The following is a 25,178-nucleotide window of genomic DNA, read 5'->3' as shown; positions in this document are numbered from 1 at the left end:
AGAATGGGACTCTTTTCTTTAAAGAACGGTTGGTCATTCCTGAGGGTTCTCAAATGATTCCTAAATTGTTGGCTGAATTTCACTCTACTCCATTTGGGGGCCACTCCGGCTATTTTCGCACCTACAAAAGAATTTCAGCAGTTGTGTATTGGGTAGGTATGAAGAAAGCTGTCAAAAATTATGTGGCAAGTTGTGACACATGTCAACGGAGCAAACATCAAGCCATGAAACCAGCAGGGTTGTTACAGCCTCTCCCAATACCGGACCAAATCTGGGAAGATATCAGTCTGGATTTTATCGTTGGATTGCCTAAAGGTCGTGGTGGAGACACCATATTGGTGGTAGTGGATCGACTTTCGAAATACGGCCACTTCATGGCACTTACACACCCATATTCAGCAAGAGATGTGGCTGTAACCTTCACCAGGGAGATAGTATGGCTCCATGGATTTCCAAAATCCATCGTTTCAGATCGGGACAGGGTCTTCATGAGTAACTTTTGGAAAGAGCTGTTCAGTTTAGCTGGGACCAACCTGAAATTCAGTAGTGCTTATCATCCTCAAACAGATGGCCAAACGGAAGTGGTGAATCAAGGCCTTGAGATATATCTCCGTTGCTTTTGTGCGAGACAACCAAAAACTTGGATCACTTGGCTTCCTTGGGCTGAATATTGGTACAATACTACATATCATTCTTCTACCAAGATGACACCATTCCAAATAGTCTATGGACGGAAGCCCCCACCTTTACTCAAGTGGGAAGGGAATCCTTCCAAAGTAGCTAAAGTTGACATTTACCTGAGGGAACGAGATCAGATTATAACTGAGCTGAAAGACAATCTGCGGGTAGCCCAAGACCGTATGCGGTCTTCTTCCAATTAACACCGAAGAGAGGTGACTTATCAAGTAGGCGAGGAGGTTTTTCTCAAACTCCAACCATACCGCTTCGAGAAGTTTGCCAAACGTCCCAATGAGAAGCTCAGCCACCGCTACTACGGTCCATATCCCATTGAAGCCCAAATGGGTCCAGTTGCCTACAAACTTACACTCCCACCTGACTCCAAGGTACATCCGGTGTTTCATGTTTCACAATTAAAGAAGGTAGTGGGTCTCAACATCACAACTCAGCCCTTACCAACATGTTTAACCGAAGATGGGGAACTTCAACTTACCCCACAAACACTCCTAGATACTCGCTATTCAACTCAAGGGTCATTGGAAGTGCTGATTCAATGGCAACAATTACCCAGTTGTGAGAACTCCTGGGAAGATTTTCGTGAGCTCCACAATCAATTTCCTGAATTTAACCTTGAGGACAAGGTGAAACTGAAGGGAGGGAGTGTTGATACGCCCCTGATTACACAAGTGTATCAACGAAAGAAGAAACAGAGAAGAACAGCAGAGACATTGGCTGGAACAGGGCAGAACATAGGTGAAACAGGGGAGATGTGGTAGCTACACCAGCAACAGGTGTAGAGAAAGGCCAAGTGGCAACCCAGGAGTGGGCAAATACCACCATCTTTATTATGCACTAAAAGACAGAACTGTAGACCAGATGGCAGCAAGACAGTGGATAAGAGAATCAAGTTTGTTAAAGTACCAGGGGATGGGAGAATAATATAAGGGGAATAGCCGAATAGTAAGGGGGAGGAGGAAGAGGAGAAAGGCAAGTTGATCTTGCGGGGAGAGGGAGCCTCTCAGGAGAAGGGTATAACCTTCTGGTGTTAGTTGCAGCTTTACTTTATTTCTGTTTTATCATTCCAAGAAATAGTTAGCAGATGAATAGAGTCTGTTGTAGTGATTCAAGTTGGATTGTCATCTTAATATATATGCAATGATATTCAACTTCTTCATCTGTTCATATTCTTTGTTTATCAATCTGAGTAATCTTTGCTGCTGTTGAGGAGTTTGATAGGGAGATAAGTTAGGCTAGTGAGAAGGGGTCCTAACAAACCATCATACATATCCTTAACTATATCTACATATTTACTTGCAACACTTCTTTTCTCTAGTACTTGCCAAATTAACGCTCTAGGGACTCTATCATAAGCTTTTTCTAGGTCAGTAAATACCATATGAAGGTCTTTCCTACATTCTCTATACCTTTCCATAAGTCTCCTAATTAAGTAAATAGCCTCCGTTGTAGATCTTCCCGGCATAAACCCAAATTGGTTCTCCGTAACTGTAGTTAAGTGTCTCAAACGGGTTTCAATTATTCTCTCCCATAATTTCATCGTATGGCTCATCAATTTAATGCCTCTATAGTTATTACAACTTTGAATATCTCCTTTATTTTTGTAAATTGAAACCACAACACTTCTCCTCCATATAGCGTCATTATACATATATAGGTTCAAATAATAGATACTTTACAATCGGAATCTAAGAAGTATTTCAATATATGCCTTCGATTAGGCATCTTTCTTGTTATTTAAAAAAGGGAAAGAAAAAAAAAAAAGCGGACGCCTTATTGCCTAAAAATAAGGCAACGCCAATTTGAGGCGTTCCGAAGGAGCCCAGATGCCGAGGCGATGCTTAGGCGACGCCTTAACAACTATGAGTTTAACCCACCAAAATAGTCCTAGCCCATGAAAGCCATGGGCTGATTTGGATCATACCCTTGTGACCCATTGGGCTTCTTATTTCTAGCATATGTCTTCAGCCCTGCATCGCTGAGACTACCCTATCTATAAGAACCTAGGGTTAGACTAGCATCCACAAAAAATATTTGATTGCTATCTCTCCACCGTATCTCATTTACCATAGCTTCCTCTTCGATCAATATCCTTCTTTTTGCCACCCAAACCCATTAAAACCTTCTAAAAATTGAGTCGCCACCTTTATTGCCTATACACTTTAGAGTACTACCACTCCGATGTTGGGAGGGAGAATTGTCTTCATGATTAGTAGTTTAACTTTTATTTTTGCATGTTGCACCATGATTGGATGCTGAATTTTGTACAAAGTTGCTTGAAGAATCAAGTTAATTGATGTATATTCTGCTTAGACTGCCCCTAAAGAAATTATGTGAAGAAAGTATAAATAAATTGTGTACGCTTTACCTTATTCAAGAGGATGTAATGGGTTTTGTTTTTGTTTTTTCTTTTTCTTGTGTGGGACCTTGGGTAGGAGGGAATGCCCTCCTTTGATGAAATCTCTTCCCCCAATTGGGGTTCTAGGATATTGCCTTTTCTATATCCCCCCTTTTTCTAATATGAAAACAACCATTTAGCAAAAAGAATTTATTTTCCTTGTGCACACTTTCGTTAGAGATTTTTTTGAAGGATATTTTTGTCATTGGACATGTTTAAGTTGCAATTTTTCCTTTTCTCCTTTTACCTCCCTAGGGAGGCTGGTGTAATATTTAAAACTTTGTTAGTGAATGAAATGTGTGTGAATGAGAGAACTAACTCTCACATAATGGATTCTCCCAAATTTTCTCTTCTTCCTCCTTCCTTAAGGACAACCTACTGTTCCTTTAACCTGAAGAAATAAATCCATAGTTTCTAACTTTTGCTCATGAAACACTTTATATTTGTGATAGCACTTAAAACTATTTGTCATGTATGAATATTTTGAATCGTTAGATCCCAAGGGTTGGGCCTTGGCGTAGTGGTCGATGGACCACAGTTGTAGCTTGAGGTCAAGGCATCGAAACAACCTCTCCGCAAAAATTGCTGGGATAAGCTACATAAGAAACCTGCCTCTAGACTCTGCTTGTGTGAAAGCCTTCAGCACCAGGTTCACCCTTTTATCCATATCTTCAGATCCTGACACATGTATATGTGCCAGTATCCTTGCTCCATGTGGCGTTTGATTGTAAAAACTTCTGACCGATAGAAAGTATAAACTGGCTACAGTTTGTTCCAAATCTATAAGAAAGTATAAACTGGCTACAATTCGTTCCAAATCTTCCATAATGCACTGGGATTGCCATATTATGAAGATTTAGCATGACTGACTAGTGGTCAGGCTGCCTGAATGCTGCAAGTTAATATGGACAACTTTTGGTTGATAAGACTATGGGTTGGAGCAATATTCAGTAGTAATTTCCATTGGAGAATAATGATACTTGGTGCTACTGCTATTTTCCATTTGAAGGGCATATTATTTGATATTATTCTCATGGTGATACTGTTATTTTCCATTTGAAGGGCATATTATTGGATTAAGTTGGGTCATAGAGGTTTATCTTAGATTGGGGATCTATTTTGAAGTCACCGGCGGCTTTAGACTCATGGTGAATAGTAACAGTAGTTCCTCTTCACTCACAACATGTGCCGGGGCATATAGATCATTATTTCCATATAATATCATCCAGAAACAAACTCTATGTTTCAAGTAGTACACTTTCCATACTGGAACTCATGGATCAGAGTCGGGTACTCTAAAAGCAGGAATTGGAGGAACCAAAATGCTAATCTTAATGTTAATATCCAATTAATGAGCCAAACCCTAGAAAAGGAACAACTTAGTGGCTACTGCATGAGACTTCCTGTTATTGCAGGGTCTAGGAGGGGCGAATGCATGCATCCTTTCCCCTGCTTTGTGGAAAGGCTGTTTCCATGTTTCAACATGACCACTGTGCCAAGTCCCCACTAGCCACATTCCACCATATACTTTTTTTTTTTTTTTGAAAATACTCTCCCTCATCGTTCTAAATCTCTTTCAAAGCTTGTAGTTTTTGACTTAGATATCTTTTAAAACTGACTTATACTAAGTTTAGACTTTAGACCATATTTTGCAAATTTGGTATGTTCAATCAATTTTGCTTTTGCTAGTTTCGACCAGTTTTGACAGCACGTGACATACCAAGTTTCAATCAATCTTCAATTAAAACCTGGGAAGTCTTGGTTTCTGCGAGGGTCAAATCCAGCCTCAATACCAGGATTCAGTGTGTCGCTTTTTCCATTCCTGTGGATCCATTATGGAGGCTTCTGACTACCAATGGAATCAAGTTAGAGAAAACTTGATAAGTCTTGGATTCAAATAGATGCAGGTCATCTAAGACCTCCAACAAAGCAATGCTAAATTTCTATGGATATTTTCCTAATACCTAACCTCCATCTCTCTTTCTTCGTTGACAAGGCAGATCTTTACTAGACTCAGATAATCGTGCCAAAGCTGTTTGTTGGCTGTCCGATTTCTTCTACTTGTGTGTAAAGATTAAAAAGCTAGACATCAAATGAGTGGATTATAGCTAAGACAATTACTACTGAGGTGGCTTTACCTGCTGGTGTGATAAGAGAGAAGTCTTGTTCTGCCCATTGTGGCTGTGGCTGGGTCAGAACTTTCTTTCACTTTCTTCCTGCATGTTGGATCTTCTGTGAAATCAGCATGTTTGATGAACAGTTTTCTGCTGGCTATTTCCTTATAATAGGCGGGCAACCTGTCATCTGCCAGCATTTTTTACATTTTCCTGGCTAGAAAAGTAGCTGAAGCATCATCAACATGCAAACGTTACCTAAACTTATTTGAACCTAGTCAGCAGCAATGGCTACATGGATGCAAATAAGACGAGGTACAGGAAACCGAGTTCTTCGACCAATGAAGCTGTTCATGGGTATTTATCATGATGTCTTTGTTTTATGAAACCTGAAAATCAGAGGTGCTTCTATGCAAATTGTTATCCACATTTCAGTTGAATATTTTCCTACTTCCAGTAATATTAAGAAATTAACCAGAAGCTTATCTTTTACAGAAATAGAATTCTTTTGATTTCTCAATTTTTTCACAATCTACAAACAATGAGATGAATAAAGTTAATTTGATGAGTTCTGTCCTGAGTTGATTCTCTAGCTTGCTTAGTTGAGCCAAATTTCTATCTCAATGTATAATGATATCATGGAGAAGAAGTTCCATTTTTGAGAAAATTAACTCTTTCTTCTTTTGGAGAATTAAAGATTAACTGCTATGAGGTAGCAAGGGTTTTCTCAAAATTTATCTTTACAAATGATGAGGCTGTGTAATGATATGACTGACTGTAAGATGAAGCAAAGCCACTGATGCAAAAAGTCGACCTCAATCCAGAAAACCTGTGGGAGATCACTTGCAGCCATGATCAATATAATAATAGAAAAAGTATTGGGTAGATAATAGAAGACCCTCCCCGGGGGGGGGGGGAGGTGATGGGCTATCTCAGTGCTGGGTTTCTCACCTAGAGCTATATCTTAGCTTTTGAATGAGGATTTTACTTCACAACTGAGGCTATAGGCCACAAATCAATTTCTCCAAAAGTCTTCTATATTATTGCAGTGAAATGTCCTATTTATAAATTGTCTAAAGCTTTACAAGAAATAGAAACTTTCTAAACTGAAAATAGAAACCATGAGTGTAGTAATTAGTGAACAATAGAATCTCATGGAAAAAAATAAACTAACTAGAACTAGAAACTATTAGGCTTTATAATTCAGCCATGTGTGTAGATAATTAAAACAAAAACTAATCTAGGCGTTCCCCTCACCCACCCACCCCCCCCCAAATTTTCTTTTTCATGTAATCTGACCTTGGGCCCCACAAATATTCCAAGGATATCTCCATTTAAATCAGATATGGGGTTGTGACACTATTTGTGAACAGTAACATGAACATTGTTCTGGTCTTTTTGGTTCTTCATCTATACTTTTATATGGAGGTTGAATGCCTCATGGGATGCTCCATTGGACCAACAAGAACTTGCCAAATCATTAGACCAAACTGCCTCTTACAGCAGCAGCAGCCACAACCTTGAAGGGCTGGTCTGGGGCTTGTTCCTACAGGTACATATGGACTTCTGATCTACATGGGCCATTTTTTGTCTCCCTCATGAGTCATGACATATGGCTGATAGTAATTCATAATTTAAGTATCTGTTTTTTCTACATTTTTGTTGTTCTTTGTCACTGTCTAACTCTTAGTTCAAGGTCTGGTACCGTTTTCATCTACTTGTACAGTATGTCTCTATCACCCATTGGAGTTGCTTCACTCTTTGATTTGTTGTTCTTAATTCTAGTTGCAACTAGTGTAACATTCATTTCTGTATCGTAGCCCATTATATCAATGTATTGTTATTTTGGCAGCCTAAGGAAGATGGGCAAGGAAGTTGTGGAGTATTCTCTTTAGATGAGAAGCTTATGGGGTTTCTTTTTGTGCTTAATATAAATGACAAGACTTGGCTGAAAGATATGGATAGTGACTTCTATATTCCACTCTCAAATGTTGGTAACTTTGCCAAGAATGATTCCTCAATTAAAGTACCTGGGTCGAGTTCTGTTGGTGTACCTGGGAAGACTACAGAGGAAAATACCATGGCTTCCAATGCTTCTGAACCTGATGGAATCATCAGTGAGATAAGGGATTTGGTGAGTGACATATCTTCTGAAAAGAGTCGTAAAACAAAATCCAAAGAATGGCATGAATACATCCTTCAAGAGATTCAAAAGTTGGCTGCAGAAGCCTATAGCATCTTTAAAGGCTCCAGCCCGGCAGTTGTGGAGGAGTCTACTCCAGAAACTGAGACACTGAAACCCCCAGAAGAAGCACTTAGACCCCCAGAAAAAGCACTTAGACCCCCAGCAGAAGTTTCCTCAGGTACTGGTTCTGGATATGAAATACTTCTCCAGGGATTTAACTGGGAGTCTAATAAATCTAGAGGATGGTACATGGAACTCAAAGAGAAAGTAAAAGAACTAGCTTCACTTGGTTTCACTGTGGTATGGTTACCACCGCCTACAGATTCTGTATCACCTGAGGGTTACATGCCAACGGACCTATATAACTTGGATTCCAGGTACTCCTGTCAACTGATTTTTCTGCCTTCAAGTTTTTCATATACTCTTCTTGGTTGGATCCTTTCTGGATGAAAATTAACTACACATTATGGATTTTGATGCCATATTAGAAAGGATTAAGGGCTTCTGTAGGACCTTGATGTCCTGACTGGTCCCACATTAGAACCTGATTACCTTATTTAATTTCACATAGCTTCATTTAATTTCAGGGGCCATGGGTTCTTCTTGTAATTCACTTACATCCCTTTGTTTGTATGGAACATACAATTGTTCATTCTATTCTAAGACGTGAATTGTAATGCATTGTTCGTATACTCATTTTGACTTCTGGTTATCACTAGATATGGAAGTAAAAAAGAACTAAAGATTCTTGTGAAGAGTTTCCATGAAGTTGGCCTTAAAGTTATGGGTGATGTTGTCTTGAATCACCGCTGTGCTCAATATCAGAACGACGAAGGAGTCTGGAATATTTTTGGTGGCAAATTGAATTGGGATGACCGTGCAATCGTTGCAGATGATCCGCATTTCCAGGTATGAAATTTTTTATGGTATGTCCGTATTTCATTGTAAAAAGTCAGATGATATTAGCACTGCTTTTGATGTTCAGCATTTAAAAATTGAACGCTTATTTTAGCAACTACTTCAATGGCTAGGTGATTGTTTTGGTTATTCTTGCCACATCCGTCTTCTCAGATGTGTCTTGAAGAAGGTTCTTTCCTAGTTAGATTTTGGGTTTACTGTTTTCATCTGCTATTGTAAAATAGTTTTCATGCAGTTAAGGCTCTTATTGGTATCAATTCTCATTCTCTGTTATGCCTATTTAAAAGAAATAAGTACAAGAATTCATTATTGGTCAAGAATGAAAAATGATTTGGTCAATTTTGTCAAAAATAAATTATGAAATGAAAAATAAGTTTGGTGTCAAAATAAAAAATTGTTAGAAAATGATAGTGAGCAAGTGAGAAAAGAGGGAAAAAGTATGGTTTTCAAAAAAATGTATATTGACTATTTTACCCTCATCTTAACTATAAAACTCTAAGTAAACTTGCACATAAATGAAGAGAATGAAATTCTCACCATAATCCATAATAGACAAAAGTCTATTATGGATTTTGGAGGTTTTTCTATTATTTTAAATAAAAATAAAACTGAGAATAGATGCCAAACAATTTAAAATAATGAAAAATTCTCATAATTGAGAATGATAATTGATACCAAAAAGAGCCTAAGTGATGAGGTATCATTTTCTATTCATGATACCACTTACAAGTTCGTTCATGTAAGACTTAGCATTGGACTTTTATCTATTAAGTCCACATTTTCATAATACCCATTGTGTTCATGGTACTTAGTGTTCATTTCTTCATTTATCTATAGTCAAAATAGAGGATTAAAAGTAAGGTTTGCAATCTAGAGCTGACTCAATAGGCATTATCCAGCATACAGATACAGGAACCTTATCTTTAACAAGATCCGTCAGGGAGATGCTAACCAGAGCTCAACTTACTGGATGCACTCAAGACTTTGCGATTAATTGTCTGCAATGATTCAGATTTTAAGTAATGGCTTGAGAAATATAGTTGTTCTGTTGATAAGTCAAAAAGTCAAGTATTGTTTTACATATATTGTTGTTTTCCACTAGTTATTACAGCTTTCCATGTTCGCATACCAACGAAAAGAGACTAGGATAACTGTGCAGATTCTGATCTGTAAATGATGCTGAGATATCCACTGCAGATAGATTTGTGCATGCTTGCACTTCAACCAGATGTAGCAGAGCTGTTGATTGATTCTTGCCCCGCTGGGGTGTTAGCAAAGCTACTTAATTCAAACACAAAAACAGAGAATAGAGAGAGACCTAGGTTCTTGAACTGCCCTTCTCAAGATGAGGATACATCTATTTGTAGCAAAATAGGAAGAAACCCTAAAACCAGAAAATTACTGAGACACTCCTGCCCATAAGCACCCCAAAACCACCTCTTAACATTTGAGGGCAATTTGCAGATCTTGAAATTCTGTACATGAGTCATTGTCCCTGGCGGTGGTGTTCATCAAAGGGGCTTTTGGACCCCCAAAATGGCCCCAAAAGCATTGTGGTTTAGCAAAATTGGTCTTCACCAACAACATGAGGGGGAATCTGACCTTTTATCATCATGTTTTAAGTTGATTTATCCTATGATCTAATTATTGTAGGACTGTAGCTAGTTTCTTTTTGGTACCATGCCACCCATCGTCACCCATCCGTTTGGATCCCTGAACCTGGATTGACTGGTAAGTGAGGTGGTAATTATTTCTGGTATTAGCTGCATCAGGAAATATAACCCTAGGGCCTTCACTTGGTGATGGTAAAAGCTCTGGTGGTCAGCTTGAGGATGCTGATTCAAGTGGGAGAACAACTAATTTATGCAAAATGCCAATGGTTTGGAGAATCTCCAGGTAATAACTCTCGGCTCACTAAGCAAACGGGACTCCTACCAAGCTTTGGGTCTTTTTAAAATAGAAACCAGATGGCTTGTGTTCAAATCTGAAGAGTGTTGTAATTACTTCTTTTGTTGTTGTGTCTGAGTAGCAGCACACAAATTAAAAGGTACGAGCGGATCCAGTATACCTAAGCAAGATGGACTTGCACCTCCCATTCATACCTCTCTGCTGAGTCTGCTCATTAAGCGAGCAGCGGCACTTGCACCAAGGTTTAGGTCCTTTCTAAATAAAAATCAGATGGCTTGTGATTGTTCAGTTCTGCTGGTCCATTGTAATTTCTTCCTTTTGTGTTGCTTCTGGGAAGAACCATACAAAATTAAAGGGACACGAGGGAATCCAGTACACCTTTTTTTTTAATGATTGATCTGAGCAGTGTAAGTTTATTTTTCTGGTCTGTCTTTTGATATATCATTTTCAATTGCTCCTAGTTATATCTTGTTTTCCATATTACTTGCATATATTATGCTTGTTGGCATTTAAGACATAAAGCTCTTGTCACCTCCACCAAATATTGGATATTTTAATGGGTAGCCTTTGTTTGTTCATGGCAGTCTTGTCACATGTACTCAGTAAACCATACTATTTGGATATCAAGAGTTACAATCCCTCATCATTCTTGTCAGTAAAAACTGTCATAAACCATCATTTTGTACATCCATTGTCTCTACATTCTTTTCTTTGCATACGCATTCTGGGATCAATAAGATTGTCATTTTTTTTTGTCTGACAGGGCAGGGGCAATAAAAGTAGTGGGGATAGCTTCCATGCTGCTCCAAATATTGATCATTCACAAGCGTTTGTGAGGGACGATCTGAAAGAGTGGCTCTGCTGGTTGAGGTTTTTCCAAGTCTACTCTCTTGTCATTTCTAAAAATCACTTTGATATTTCATATATTTATTTACTAAATTTTCTTTCTCAACCTATGCTGTGAAACAACAGGGACTGTTTCCAGTCCTGGCTCATGTGTTGACTGGTTGAGGACCAGTTCATGAGTCAACAGTTAGCGGTCTTGTCAACCCATCAACTTTTCACACCAGCATGATATGCAAAAAATGATTAAAATGCAGAAAAGGGTAAAATAATGAAGTAAAAGAGAGACAAAAGGGACATCCACTACTGGGCTCCAGCAAAGCGAGAAATTTTCCTGGCTTAGTCATCTATTTTTGGGATGTAGACTGTTAGAGATGATGAGAAGGGGAGTCCACCTATCGTGGTTTCTTTATAGCTTTAGGTCTTCACATATTAGTTTCCCAGTCTAAGTGAGTTTACTGTTAAGCTTTAGGCTTACTTAGATAAGAGTTAGGACTCATATTCCTTATGTAAGTCTGTTTTAGCTTATTATATATATATACATGTGGTGGGTGGTAAGATAGAAGAAATATTCTATCGCCCATGTCTGTTCTCAAGTTGTTTACTCTTCTTCTCTCTCAATCTCTCTCAATCTCTCATTCTCCTCTCTTTCTGGTTCTGGTTACAGATACTGGGGATTGTTTATATAGACTATACAGTTATTATTAACAGCTGATTGCTGGGGATTTACCTAAACAGGACATTGAAAAACATGGATGCCTATGTCAACCTTGGGGCTGTTGTGTTCACTTTTCCTTTTGTTAAGCCCAAGCAGTCTTGACTTATACAATTCTCAGAGCATTGAATTTATACATAGAAAAACTAGAGAGACGAAAAATTAAAAGCTAGAGAGACCAAAAATTTATCCATGACTATTAGATGAAGTGGATAATATGTCCACTTAGTTTGAGGATTTCAACAAATCAAATTCAAGGTGGATGGAGCCAGATCCATTCCGAAACCAATTGACAGACGAGCCAATTCCATCTGATTGACAGTTTACATATGGTCATGATCTGAATTTCAGCATGCTAAGAATTTTGATATCCTATTTTCCTTTTCCAGCCATTTTTGTCAGCCAAACATATTGGGCTCTATATTTATTTATAAATAAAACTCCTAACGTATGCCCCTATTTAAGTAAGAGACTGATCCACCACTTCTCACTTTATATCCAATACAACTAATATAACTTGATATTAGTACATCCAACTTGTAGTCCCATGATCCCATCCACCAATTTGGCAGGTGTGATTTTTTTAGTGATTTATTTTTCCACTTGCAAATTCTTTTTAGGATGAGAATTGACTTGTCCTCACTGGACGTTGGAATCAACTATCAACAAACTTTGGGCTCCGTCCAATCATGCCATCTGGGCGAGTGGTCACTGAGGAAACCCACCCCTTTTTCATATCCATCTCTCTTTTTTTTTTTTTTTTTTTTTTTTGGGGGGGGTGGGGGTGTGGTGGGGTGGGGGATTATCAATCTTATTTTTTTTGGACTTTTGGAAACTGGAGTTAGAATATATTGGACCAGGACTCTTTAGGACACATCCATCCATCACCTAGCCAGCTGAAACATGGTGATCTTCAGCTTGACTCTACCTGGGTTCTCAAACCAGTGGCAGGATTCTAAAATCGGGTCGTTTGCCCTTCATTAAAGAACCCCCATTGAGCTGTTTTTGTCAACATTTGAAATAGTTTAGAACAATGCTGTTGTCTTAATTTGTGTGTGAGCCCTGGGAAACAATATAATACTTCCACATCTTAATAAACGATATGGAAGAGATAAAAATCTACTGTCCAAAATGATAAGCTATGTTTGAGATTTGTTAAATATGTGGTGATGTTTTGGTGTTCGTGTTGACGATTATAATTTTTTGGTAGTGTTTAGGTATTCTATTGAATCATGGTGTTGTTCAGAAACTATGGTGGTGTTCAAGTTACGATGGGCATTATCTTGTTCTCATAGATTAAGGTTCTTATTAATGCATGCTACCGTTCATCGCTGCTCAGATTCTATGAGCTCTTCCCTTCTATCTCTGTCTCTCTTTTTCTTCTTTTCTTCCTCTATTCTGGTTGTATAATCTGATTTTGTAACAAGCTCAATAGGAAAAATGTAACTTTGCCATTTTGATCTGTTGTAATTTTATATATAACTCTTGGATTCAAGAGTGAAACACATCTTCATCCTATTAATCTGCTTTTGATTTATCTCCCATGTTTTTTTTCATGTTTCCTTTCATATCTGGTTATACTAAAGATGATTGTTGTATGCTTGCCACTGATATTTAAATGCAGGAAAGAGATTGGATATGACGGGTGGAGGCTTGATTTTGTTCGAGGCTTCTGGGGTGGTTACGTAAAGGATTACTTGGAAGCGAGTGGACCCTACTTTGCAGTCGGTGAATACTGGGATTCTCTCAGCTATAAGTATGGAGAATTGGATTACAATCAAGATGCACACCGACAGAGGATTATTGACTGGATTAATGCTACCAAAGGGACAGCTGGGGCATTTGATGTCACTACAAAAGGCATCCTTCATGATGTAAGATTCTAGTTATGTTTATAATGTAGTCTCAAGTTATGAGGGCCAAAAGTCCAAGATATTTAGACACAGCAGTAAGAATAAAAAGGGTTTCAAGAGTTCTGTTTAGGTTCAAAACAGTGTCATAATTCCTGTCTGATCTCAATCTAAGATTTCTGTTTTCTGAAAAATTTTAGATGCCCAAATGCTGGAATAGTCCCCTTGTATGCTGGAATTAGGGATAGGGTTTTAAGGGCCTTGCGTTAGGGCTTGAAGGGGCTAGGGTTAAGGTCTTAGAGGTCTCGCATTAGGGCTGTAAGGGGTATAGGGGTATAGGCTGAGGCTTTAAGAATCTCGGGCAGCAACGGATTAGGGTTTTGCTTGGATGGAAGGGGCTGCCATGGGGATTGGGGGTTAACAGGAGCATGGTGGGAGATCTTGCTCTCTAGCGAGATCTCGCCACTAAGAAAAGGCGAGATCTCGACCAAGATGGCGAGATCTCGGTCGAGATCTACAAAAAAAATGGCGTAGTCTCGGTGGGGGTTTTAGGGCTCTGGTTGGGCTGAAACTTGGTATTTAGCCTATTTAAGGCCTTTTGAACACATTGGTGGCCTTAGATTTGTGAGAAAATAACCCTAACTATGTCTCATAAGTCGACCCTATGTGTAAAACCGAAGTTCTGTGAATGCAAGGTTAGAGACAACATGTAATGTAAAGATATCAAGTAATTCAAGTTAATGAGTTATCAACTATCAAGTATCAAATACAATAACATTACACATCAAGTATTCAAGTCAACAAGTGATCAAAGTTCATATCAAAGATTCAAAGTAATAAATTGTTAAATGTCTTCAAAATTTTACAACCATAAGAATTAAGAAGTTTTAGACTTTTAGTAAGTCATAAATCATAATCCATAAGTTCACAAGTCACAAGACTGACAAGATCACAAGAGTACTAGAGATAAGAGTAACAAGATTAGAAGATTACAACTTACAACTTACAAGACTAAGACTAAGAGTATCACTCAGCATTCTGCATCAATTGATTTTGAACGGTCGCCACATATGACTCCCAAGTCAACCCATCATTGTATATGTCACATATCGGTTTATATGGAACTAATATGTCTCCATGTCGAATCTCTGGAGGAATAGCTCTCTGGGATAACCGTCAATCGTGGGTGGGTGAAAGTGCCATTCTTGTTGTTGTTGTTCATATTGTTGTTGAGTATGTGGGTAGGGGTTTCTAAACCACTCATTTAACAACCCATCTTCACTTCCATATGTGTACTCTCTAGGTGCAGGGTCTTGAGGAATAGTATGACCTCCATAAGAAGAATACCCACTGTAATCTGACCTGGTGCTGTGATCCCCGTATTGGTACCCCGATAACTGCCAACTGTCCAAACTCTGCTGTTGTGAATCACTCTGACCATGATCTAGGCTCATGCTTCCCATGTTGAATTCAAGATCATGCATGCTCGCATCATCGTTCGTTTGCCCCTGCCCTTGGTTTGATCTGCTCTTCTTACTCCTAGCATAAGTCCGAGAGATAGGGGAACTGTGGCTTGCATGTGTCGGATGGACTCGGACCTGGTGGAGGTGACTCCCTTTGTTGACGCTGACTTCCACCAGAAACACGACCAGCCTGACTGCCTCCATGTCTCGAACTCGATGGCTGACTTCGGCCACTTGGCCCTCTGGTATCATTGGCATCATTTGAATCCCCACTACTAGTTGTCACCTCAATTGTTTCAAGTCGACCAGGTGGCTCCACAAATGGTACAGTTGGTCCTTTTGATGTTGCTACAGCCATCCGACCCTTATCAGAAGATACATGCTCAACCACACCATCTGGGCCCTTAGCAGCAGGAATGGTAGGATTAGGCTGCCCTCCTGGCCCATCCAGCATTGGGCCACCTCGATCCCTAACCCACTGATATATGACATCATCTTCCTCATCTTCTGTAGGGGGCTCGTAGAATATATCAGTCAACTCAATCGGTTCACGATTTTCGTCATCTATATCATCTTGTATGTGCCCTACTCTCAATCTCATGTTGTAATGCACATACACTAAGTCCTTGAGCCTTTTACTCCCCAATCTGTTCCGTACCTTACTATAGATGAGCGAGAAGGTGCTCCAGTTCCTCTGGTAACCAGAGGATGAGCAAGTCTCGTGAGAGTACTTTAATTGCTATGTCCCTGAGATTTGGTGCACTAGTTCCATATAGCACCCACCAGTCAGCTGCATAACCAAAATTAAGAATGCATTTGGCAAGTAAATCTTTATATTTATATAACTTATCAGTTATCATTTATAGAGTTATAAACTTATAGACTTAATGACTTATAGAGTAATGGACTATTTACCAGGATCATTTTTTTGACTAGTTGCAACTGCAGAAGGCTTTCCGAAACTCCCAAAGGCATCCCTGAACTCCCTGATCTGTACACCAATTCTTCAATTATTGTATTATGTATATGCTTAATGCACTAATGTAAGAAGTTGAAGAAACAATTGAATAAGTTCTCACCTCTCCATTAATTGTCCCTTGCATGATGGGATTTGACATAAGCTTCTCCACCACGTCTTGCACCGCATTCATCAACTTTACATCAAGCCCTAGATCATTCTTGTAATGGTACTTTGGGTTGAGGTAGTAAGCTTGTATTGTGGAAATAAAAAGTGACTTAATGATTTGGTTGTTTACTTGTTTATAAATTATAAGTTATAAATTTTAACTTATAAGTTATAACAAATTAAGAATGTAAATTAAAGTATACAACAAAAACTTACAGACTTAAAAGTGACTCACCAGCCAAGTGCAAAGAATGCATCAAGTGCATCTCCCATCTATTATCGATGATCCTCTTGTAGGATTTGAAGGAGCTAGGGTCAGCAGCTCTAACCAACTCTTTCATTTTCTGGAGGGCAGCATATATGTGGGGCATTGTGGGCTTCTTCTCCGAATCCACCATCCTTAAAATAAACACAATAGGCTTTATAATGCCCAGTGTCCTATTCAGCTGCCTCCAAAAGGAATCATCAGCAATGGTTTGTTGGGCTAGTACTGCATCAGGATGGCTAGATCCACTCTACCAAACCACTCCTCACTTGCAAACATGTGTCGTAGACCCACCACTTTCTTCTGAAAGCTTTTCAGAGCTACATAGTTGGTGGCGAATCTAGTCAATCCAGGTTTGACTAGATCACCCTTACAGTGGTTCCTCATCATCTTCAGCACATAACCATGGTTATAAATAAAATTACTAACCCTTCTAGCTCTCTCAACCACAGTATTGATTGACTTTCTTTTCCCTAAGTCCTTCAACATAAGATCAATCGAATGTGCTGCACATGGTGTCCAAAAGAGGTGGATCCTGTTGCTCTTTTTCCTCATCAACATTTCATCAACTTTTTTGAAGTTAGCACCATTATCTGTGACAATTTGGATAACATTCTTTGGCCCTACTTCGAGGACCACCTCCTTAAGAAGCTTGTAAAGGTAGTTAGCATCTTTGATCTTATCTGAGGCATCCACTGACTTAAGGAAGGATGTTTTTCCATTGCAGCTTGCCATGAAATTAATGATGGACTGTCTAGTAGGACCAGTCCATCCATCAGCCATCATAGTAACACCATATGTACTCCATTTTTCCTTTAATGAACCAATGTATTCATCCACCTCTTGCTTTACTTTGGGTAAATATTTATTCATTACTTCCCAAGCTGTTGGGCCTTTAACCCTACACCTGCCCTAGCAATTGCATTGATCATCCCCTGATAGTATGGTGTTTTGGCTACATTGGGTGCAATGTTGTTGGAGCATGAATTTGCTGATTGCTAACCTAGCTTCCTCCTCCCTACTGCCTTCTCTACCTCCAGCAAACATATATGGAATGCTTCTTTGATAGATGTCTTATTGCTTGAAGAGGGAGGGTCTTGGTCAAATGTGGAATCATAATGTCTAGTCTTCTTCCTCCTCCTTTCGGTCCTCTTAGTCTTAGTTCCCTGAAAACTATGTCTAGGTGGCATGGATGCCCCTGACCCCGAACCACCTGCTCCCCTTGTCTGTTCATATTGCCTCACGTTCTCAACATGTAAGGACTGTCTGCTAGCTTCCATTGCAACCTTCATCTGTCTCCACTCGGCCCGTGACTCAGCACCCATAACCCTCCTCTCTTCATCGTCGCTTGACTCCTCATCAACATCAAGAATAGGTCTAGATAGCACTGTATCCTCAAATTCCCTTTGCTTTTGTGTCATCTCGTCCTTTTTTTGTTTCCCTCCCCTTAAAGTTGCTGCAATTGCTTTTTGCACTTCATAAGGAACCTTGGGACACTTGGAAACATCTTTGTAAGCACCAGCCAAATGTTGCTTTAATCTGGTCGAACCACCAGAATTCAAAGTCTTGAGGCAATACTTGCATCGGGATTTCTTCTTGTCAGCAGTTAGTGGATCCTAATGTTGCCAAGCAATGTCCTGAGTCCCGCTACCAGTGCCGCCACTCCCACTAGTTGCCATTTAAGATTCAAATGTACAGTACTGAAAGTCTGAAATACATACATGAACGTTCCCAAATAATCATTAGAATAATTTTTAGATACATAAAAACATGTAAAAACAATTTATAAAACAACAAAACACACTTTGTTTTAAGATAACATATATACAATGCTCAAACAGACATGTTTGTATTTTTAAAATAAACTACATAATATAAGCATCATTTAAAAAAAAGAAGAAGATAATTTTTTAATAAAATATAATTTTTCATAATTTTTTTATTTAATTATTTAAATAAATGCAGCAAGCATGATAATCAAAATATTAATACATGAGATTGTAGCCCTCTAAATGTAGTTTAACATAAATAATAATCACATTCATATCATAAATTTTTATTTATAATTTATAATTTTAAAATTTTAGATAATATATTTTTAAATACGAAAATTCAAAAAAAAATTAATAACAGAAAATTAAAATTTTTTTCCATGAAAGTGTAGATCAAATCTTGATCATCAACATATATTTATACCACACTCATACAACCATTGTAGAACCTTGTATTTGAAAAAATTCAAAAAATTGGGGGAAAATCTTACATTTTTTGAAGATCACTTGAAATATGCTTGAATCTGCTGTTGTAGATGAGTTGATGATGTTGCTATGTTGATTCCCCAACAAATTCCGGTCAAAAATCGAGTTTTCCGGCCAAAATTGAAGCTCCAGCAAGAGAAGGGCGAGAGAGAGGCATCACCTCTCTCAAGCGAGACAAGGGCTTTTTAAAGCCCCTAAAGCACTCAAAATTGTCTTGTTAGCGAGATCTCGTGAGATGGCGAGATCTCCCATCTCTCCACTCTTGCTGGCCCTCTAGTCTCGCTATCTGATGATAGCGAGATATCTTGCGTGATTTCGCGAGATCTCCCACCATGAACATAAGTACTATGATGTTGGATTTGCACTTAGGTGAAATTTTGATTGTAGATTGGGGAGATAGGATTAGCGAAGAGTATGATAGTTCACCTCAGAGTAGTCCACCTCAAGTTGGGGCATAGATGTCACACATGCCCAATGTTCACAGTAGAGTGAAAAGTTCACTACTAAGCCCTTTGGCGAGACATTCAGCCAAGTGATCACACTAAACAAATGGAATACAAAAAAGTCCTTGGTCGAGCTTCTCCTTGATGAAATGATAATCTGATTCCACATGCTTTGTTCTGTCATGCAGAACTAGATGGTGGGAAATTCTAATACTAGATTTACTGTCATAATACAGCTTCATTGGATTACTAGAGCTAACATAAAGATCTTGTAGAAAACCCTGGAGCTACTCTTCTGCTGTGGCATGGAATTTTGCCTCTGCACTAGGACAAGCTTATTTCTAGCTTTGTCAGGCTACAAGTTTCCACCAACAGTGAGAACAATAACTGATGTAGACATGCATCATCTGGCGAGCCTACCCTGTCAACATCTGTATATGCATCTACATACAGGTGATCTTTTTTTGGATGGATATAAAAATATAAACAACCTAAAGGGGAAGAAAGTACATGAGGGGGAAAGAGGAGAAGGGGGAGGGGGAAGGGGGGGGGGAACCAGGCTAAAAATACCTGGAGGGCACAAGTAAAGAACTATCAAGACCCCAGGAAACAACTATAACGCCCCAATCTCCATGTAAGGAGAAAGTCGTCATTGATCAAGGATCGACGTTACTTAGGTAGTGAACCAAAATACACTAAGAGGGTTTCCACAGACAATGTGAATAATAAAATCCACCAAAACTACAAATGATCGCAGCGGAAAATATTCAAATATAAATCAAAATGCTTCCATGAATTGTGATTTAAAATGCTTCCATGAATTGTCTCATAATTTTAATGAAATCCAAGTAAAGGTCTAGAATCCAAGATTTACAACTAATAGGAAATTTCAATATTTATCTATCCTAAGAGATGTAGTAGACATGATCTTGATCTTCATCCTCTGAATATCCATCATCCCCCTGATCAAGTCCATCATCTGTAGAAGTAAGGGGTAAGTTTCGGGAAGAAACTTAGCAAGTACAACCTAACACATATCAACAGTTTCCTTTCTTTTTATATTTAATATTTAATTAAATAGAATCTTATACAAATAAAATTAACTAACATGTATAAATGAGAAAATAAAGTCATGATATGCCCAATGATATGAATGAGACTCAATGATGCCAAGAAGAAAGAAATAAACCACACCCTCACTGATCTAGGGTCGATAGGATGTCCCATGCCGTTACATGGCTCATGCGCGTTACACAGCCCCAACATCCATATACCCTAACCCAAATGTTTCCAAACTCAATGTATGTTCCATGCCGTTACATGGCCTGCGCGCGTTACACAGCCTTAACATACATTCTCATCCAAAAACACAACTACCATCTCTCATGCATACATGGCCTAAGGTAGATCGGATGTCCCATGCCGTTACATGGCTGTGCGAGTTTACACAGCCCAACATCCATCTACCTTAACCAAATGTTTTAGAATCAATGTATGTTCCATGCCGTTACATGGCCTGCGCGCATTACACAGCCTTAACATACATTCTCATCCAAAACATCTACTAACTCAACATCACACATAATGCTAATATGACCATGACATGTCTTGATGAATCATATGCAAACAATGCAAGATCATATGAAAATGATGAATTTTGGATATAGTCCATTATAAAAATCAATGCATAATACAATAATAAATAACCCAATAAAACACAAATATAAAGATACATTCATGCTTATAGAAAAGATTAATAAATTCAAGGGAGAGATTAGTTATTGATAGATCATAATAATTTCATAAAATATAATCTAAAAGAATACATATTTATATACTCAAAGACAAGATACTAATAAATCAAGATAGACAAAATTTAAAACGTATTCATACTCAAAATCAAATTATTAAATCAAAGAAATAAATCATATACCAATAAACTATGTAAATCAAACATCATATAAAACGTATTAATAATCAATATAAGTTATAAATTCAATAAAAGAGTCAATCACTAAGAAGTCACGTAAAACTATAAATTAGATCATAGAAAAAGAAGACAATAACATATTGAAAGTGTGAAGATTGTACTTACAGTGGAGAAATCACAAAAAGAATATCACCCTTCGATAGAGGGCCTTCAACGCTCTAAATTATCTTCTTCTTTTCTCTGCACCCTTGTCTTTCTTTTCTATTCTTGCATAACCAATATAGGCTCTCAATTCTCTTCTTTAATAACCAATATAGGCTCTCAATTCTCTTCTTTAATATACCACGTTCTCATCATCTTTCTTCTCTCCCCTCAATATTCCTCAAGATTCCTCAATATTGTCTCTTCCTAAACTACACCTAAATCCTCCTAAACTCCACGTTTCTTTCACCATCAATTTCTCTCTCCTCTTAATATTCCCTCCTCTTACCATCCATTTCTCTCTCCTCAATGTTCCCTCCTCTTAACCTCCACGATTCCATCAACCATCTCCTCCTGAATTCCCAGGTTTTCCTTATATTCCCATACTTAGTTGCTCTCAATACTTGATTCCCTCAATATTAGATTCCTCTTTTTATTTGATTACATATTTTATCTCTTATGCAATATTTGATTTGTCTTTTATTCCCTATTTATGCATTATTTTCTTTATCATTTAATCATTCTTTTATTTATGCAATGTTTTTGACTTCCATGCAAACAATATCAAAATGTGTAATATAATTTATGTAGCTATGAGGCATTGAACCCTGGACCTCTTTCTTTATTCAAGGAGCTTGTTAACCATCTAGCTAATTCTCAACCTATGATTGAATTTAGCAAATAAATCCTAGTAACTATGTTAATCCCATACTAGTTCGGCTTTTAACGGTAATTATTTGAATATCAATACAAAATGCCAAGACTACCCCTATGCTTTAGTTGCGGGTGTTAAAAAAAAAATAAAAAAATAATAAAAAGAAAATAATTTAAAAAAAAAAAAGAACTATTACCCTTTATAATATTATAATTTTTTTTTTTATTAATTACCAACAAAAAAAATTTTTTTTTTTTTTTTTTTTTTTTTATTGACCCCCCCCCCCCCAAAAGGACAATCCCCCCCCGGGGGGCCCAGGAGTTTTATTTTCCCCCCCCCGCGGTGTTTTTTTTTTTTGGGGTTTTTTTTGGGTTTTTTTAGGAGTTAAATTAGAGTTTGTATAGGAGTTAAATTAGAGTTTGTATTCATGTAAAATTCTATTCCTTGTAATAGTGTACTTTCTACTTAATTATAAATAGAGGGCTTGAGATCATTGATCAATAAGCCATTCCGCCAAACATTCTGTTTCACAACATGGTATCAAAGCCTAAATACGATTAGGGAAGTGAGAAAAACAAAAAAGGGAGTGTCGAACCTACCTCCTCGCCTCTCTCTCGCTGTCGCTGTCGCAGAAAGAGTGTCGATTCTTCTTCTTTGGTTTTCTTTTGTTCTGAAATTCTAAACCCATACTCCATCTCCATCGCAAACTCCATCGCAGTTCTGAAACTAGACTCCATCTCCATCGCGATTCTGGTTTCGTAAATCGTAACGATAGCTTTACAGCCTTTTACATCTTCTGAGTTTCGATCGATCTCTGCATCTAACCATCGCCATCGCCTGCCATCACCATCGCCTCCACTATCACCATCGACATCACCTCTGCTAGTCCCGATCTGCTTACTTGACTATTGCTGGAAGAGGACTTGTTGAACACATTACGGACACCACTATCAAACCTACTACCACAGGCATTTCACAAGATAAATGGATCTCGAATGACTCTCTTATTATGTCATTTCTCTTGAATTCCATGATTCCAAATATTGCTCGTGGATATCTATTACTTGATACTTCTGCCCAAATCTAGAAGGCTACTATTGAAACATATGAACAGTTAGGGAATGATGCACAGGTTTATGAGCCACGAAAGAAGCTTCATGAGACTATCCAAAAGGAATTGACTGTGGCCCACTATTATGCTGAGTTATGATCTTTTTGGCAAGAGTTGGATCATTATGGGGATTATCACCCCACTAATCCAGATGATGTGGCGACTTATAAGAAGCACATTGATAAGATTCAAGTATATGACTTCTTGGCAAGTTTGAACGTGGAGTACTATCAGATCAAAGTGCAAGTCTTAAGTCATTCTCCCTTTCCTACACTAGAACAGTCTTATGCTCTTGTTCAGTGTGAGGGAAGTCGTCGATTAACCATGCTTCATACTCCATTATGGAGAAATCAGCTTTACAGTCTGTTCACACTAAATCTGATTCGGCTAAGGAGATTGTCAAATGTGAGCACTGTCATAAACCATATCATACCAAGGCAAATTGTTGGAAACTGCATGGGAAGCCTGCTAATTTTGAGCAAAAACAAGCATAAAGAAAGGGAAAACCAAAGGCTAATCTTTCTAAGACAGTTTCCACCACACCCTCTGCAGACGTTGGTTTTTCACAGGAGGAGTTCTCTACTCTGCGATGTATTCTGCAGTCTTCTACTGCCGGTACATCCCCGACCACTGCTTCCTCTACTACCCATACCAACTCCTACCTTGCTACTTCAGGTAAAACTTTTACAAGCTTTCAAGCTTCTTCAGTTTCTACTCCTTGGATTATTGATACAGGAGCCACAGATCATATGACAGGTTTATCCTCCTCTTTTTTACAATATTCTCCAACTTTTGGAAAGGATAAAGTTCAAATTGCTGATAGCTCCTATTCTTCCATTGCTGGAAAAGGGACCATTCAGCATTCTTCATCACTTTCCTTGTCTAAAGTTTTACATGTTCCCTCTTTTTCTACTAACTTGCTCTCTATCAGTAGTCTTACACATGACTTAAATTGTAAAGTGGTTTTTTTCCCATCTTACTATGTCTTCCAGGATCTGGTCACAAGGAAGGAGATTAGACGTGGTAAACTAGACAATGGACTTTATTTGCTCAAGCCGATTGGAGAATCTGTGTTTGCTTTGACTACATCTTCTAATCCGGTCCATTCGGTAATATTAGACCTTCATTAATGGCACCATAGGCTAGGTCACCCCCTCTAGGAACTCTTAAGAAAATATTTCCTGATTTGGTTTCTTCTTGTAATGAGGATAATTTTTTTTGTGAAGCATGCATTTTTGAGAAGCAGACTTGTTCTACCTTATTTACCTTCTCTTCATAATAGAAAACCTATTCCTTTTATGCTAATTCATACTGATGTGTGGGGTCCCTACCGATGTGTGTCTATTACTGGCCATAGGTACTTTGTTGCTTTTATTGATTGTCACTCTCGTTCTATATGGATATATCTTTTAAAACAAAAAAAATGAGGTTTTCCGATGTTTTCGTGATTTTCATAATATGATTAAAACTCAGTTCAATGGCATTGTGAAGATCCTCCACAGTGACAATGGCACAGAGTATATTGATGGTGAATTTCAAAGATATCTCTTTGACTCTGGCATAATACATCAGATTAGTTGCATTGATACGGCTGCCCAAAATGGGGTGGCCGAAAGGAAGAATCGGCATCTTTTAGAGATAGCCCGTTCCATTATGATTTTTATGAATGTACCTGACCAATACTGGAGTGATGCTATACTCACTGCTTCTTACCTTATGAATAGGATGCCCAATAGAATACTTGGTTTTAAATGTCCTAATGAGATTCTTCAGGGAGCCTCTTCTTTTGTTATTCCCCCAAAGGTTTTTGGATGCCTGTGTTATGCCAGAATCACAGTCCACCAGAGTAAGCTGGCTCCCCGCGGCCTACGCTGCATATTTTTGGGGTATTCTGCTACTCAGAAAGGGTACAAATGTTATCATCCTCCTTCCAGGAAAACCATTGTATCCATGGATGTAATTTTTCATGAGTTTTGCCTTTACTATACACCTCTCCAGGGGGAGAGTCCTAGAGGAGAGGTGTTCTTTCCGACTCTAGATCTTCCTATCACACACCAACACAACTTAAGAGTCCTAGAAGAGTTTCCTGACCAAGGGGAGAC

The 25,178-nt window shown here is 38.3% G+C and overlaps 1 protein-coding gene across 2 annotated transcripts in view; it reads left to right on the top strand.

The window, feature by feature from the left end:
• LOC149006791 (alpha-amylase 3, chloroplastic-like) overlaps nucleotides 1-25,178 on the top strand; it is a 54,307-nt gene that overhangs the window by 22,706 nt on the left and 6,423 nt on the right. For both annotated transcript variants that reach the window (XM_089164701.1, XM_089164702.1), the window contains 4 exons: nucleotides 7,058-7,767; nucleotides 8,110-8,299; nucleotides 10,980-11,086; nucleotides 13,399-13,648. In XM_089164701.1, coding sequence (XP_089020827.1) covers nucleotides 7,058-7,767; nucleotides 8,110-8,299; nucleotides 10,980-11,086; nucleotides 13,399-13,648 — 1,257 coding nt within the window. The remainder of the gene's footprint in view (nucleotides 1-7,057; nucleotides 7,768-8,109; nucleotides 8,300-10,979; nucleotides 11,087-13,398; nucleotides 13,649-25,178) is intronic.

Source organism: Hakea prostrata, chromosome 8 (assembly GCF_041222555.1).
Source record: "Hakea prostrata isolate BN-2017 chromosome 8, UWA_Hpros_2, whole genome shotgun sequence".
Classification (NCBI taxonomy): Eukaryota; Viridiplantae; Streptophyta; class Magnoliopsida; order Proteales; family Proteaceae; genus Hakea; species Hakea prostrata.
The sequence above is the reverse complement of the archived record's forward strand: the minus strand, read 5'-3'. Positions and strand labels throughout refer to the sequence as shown.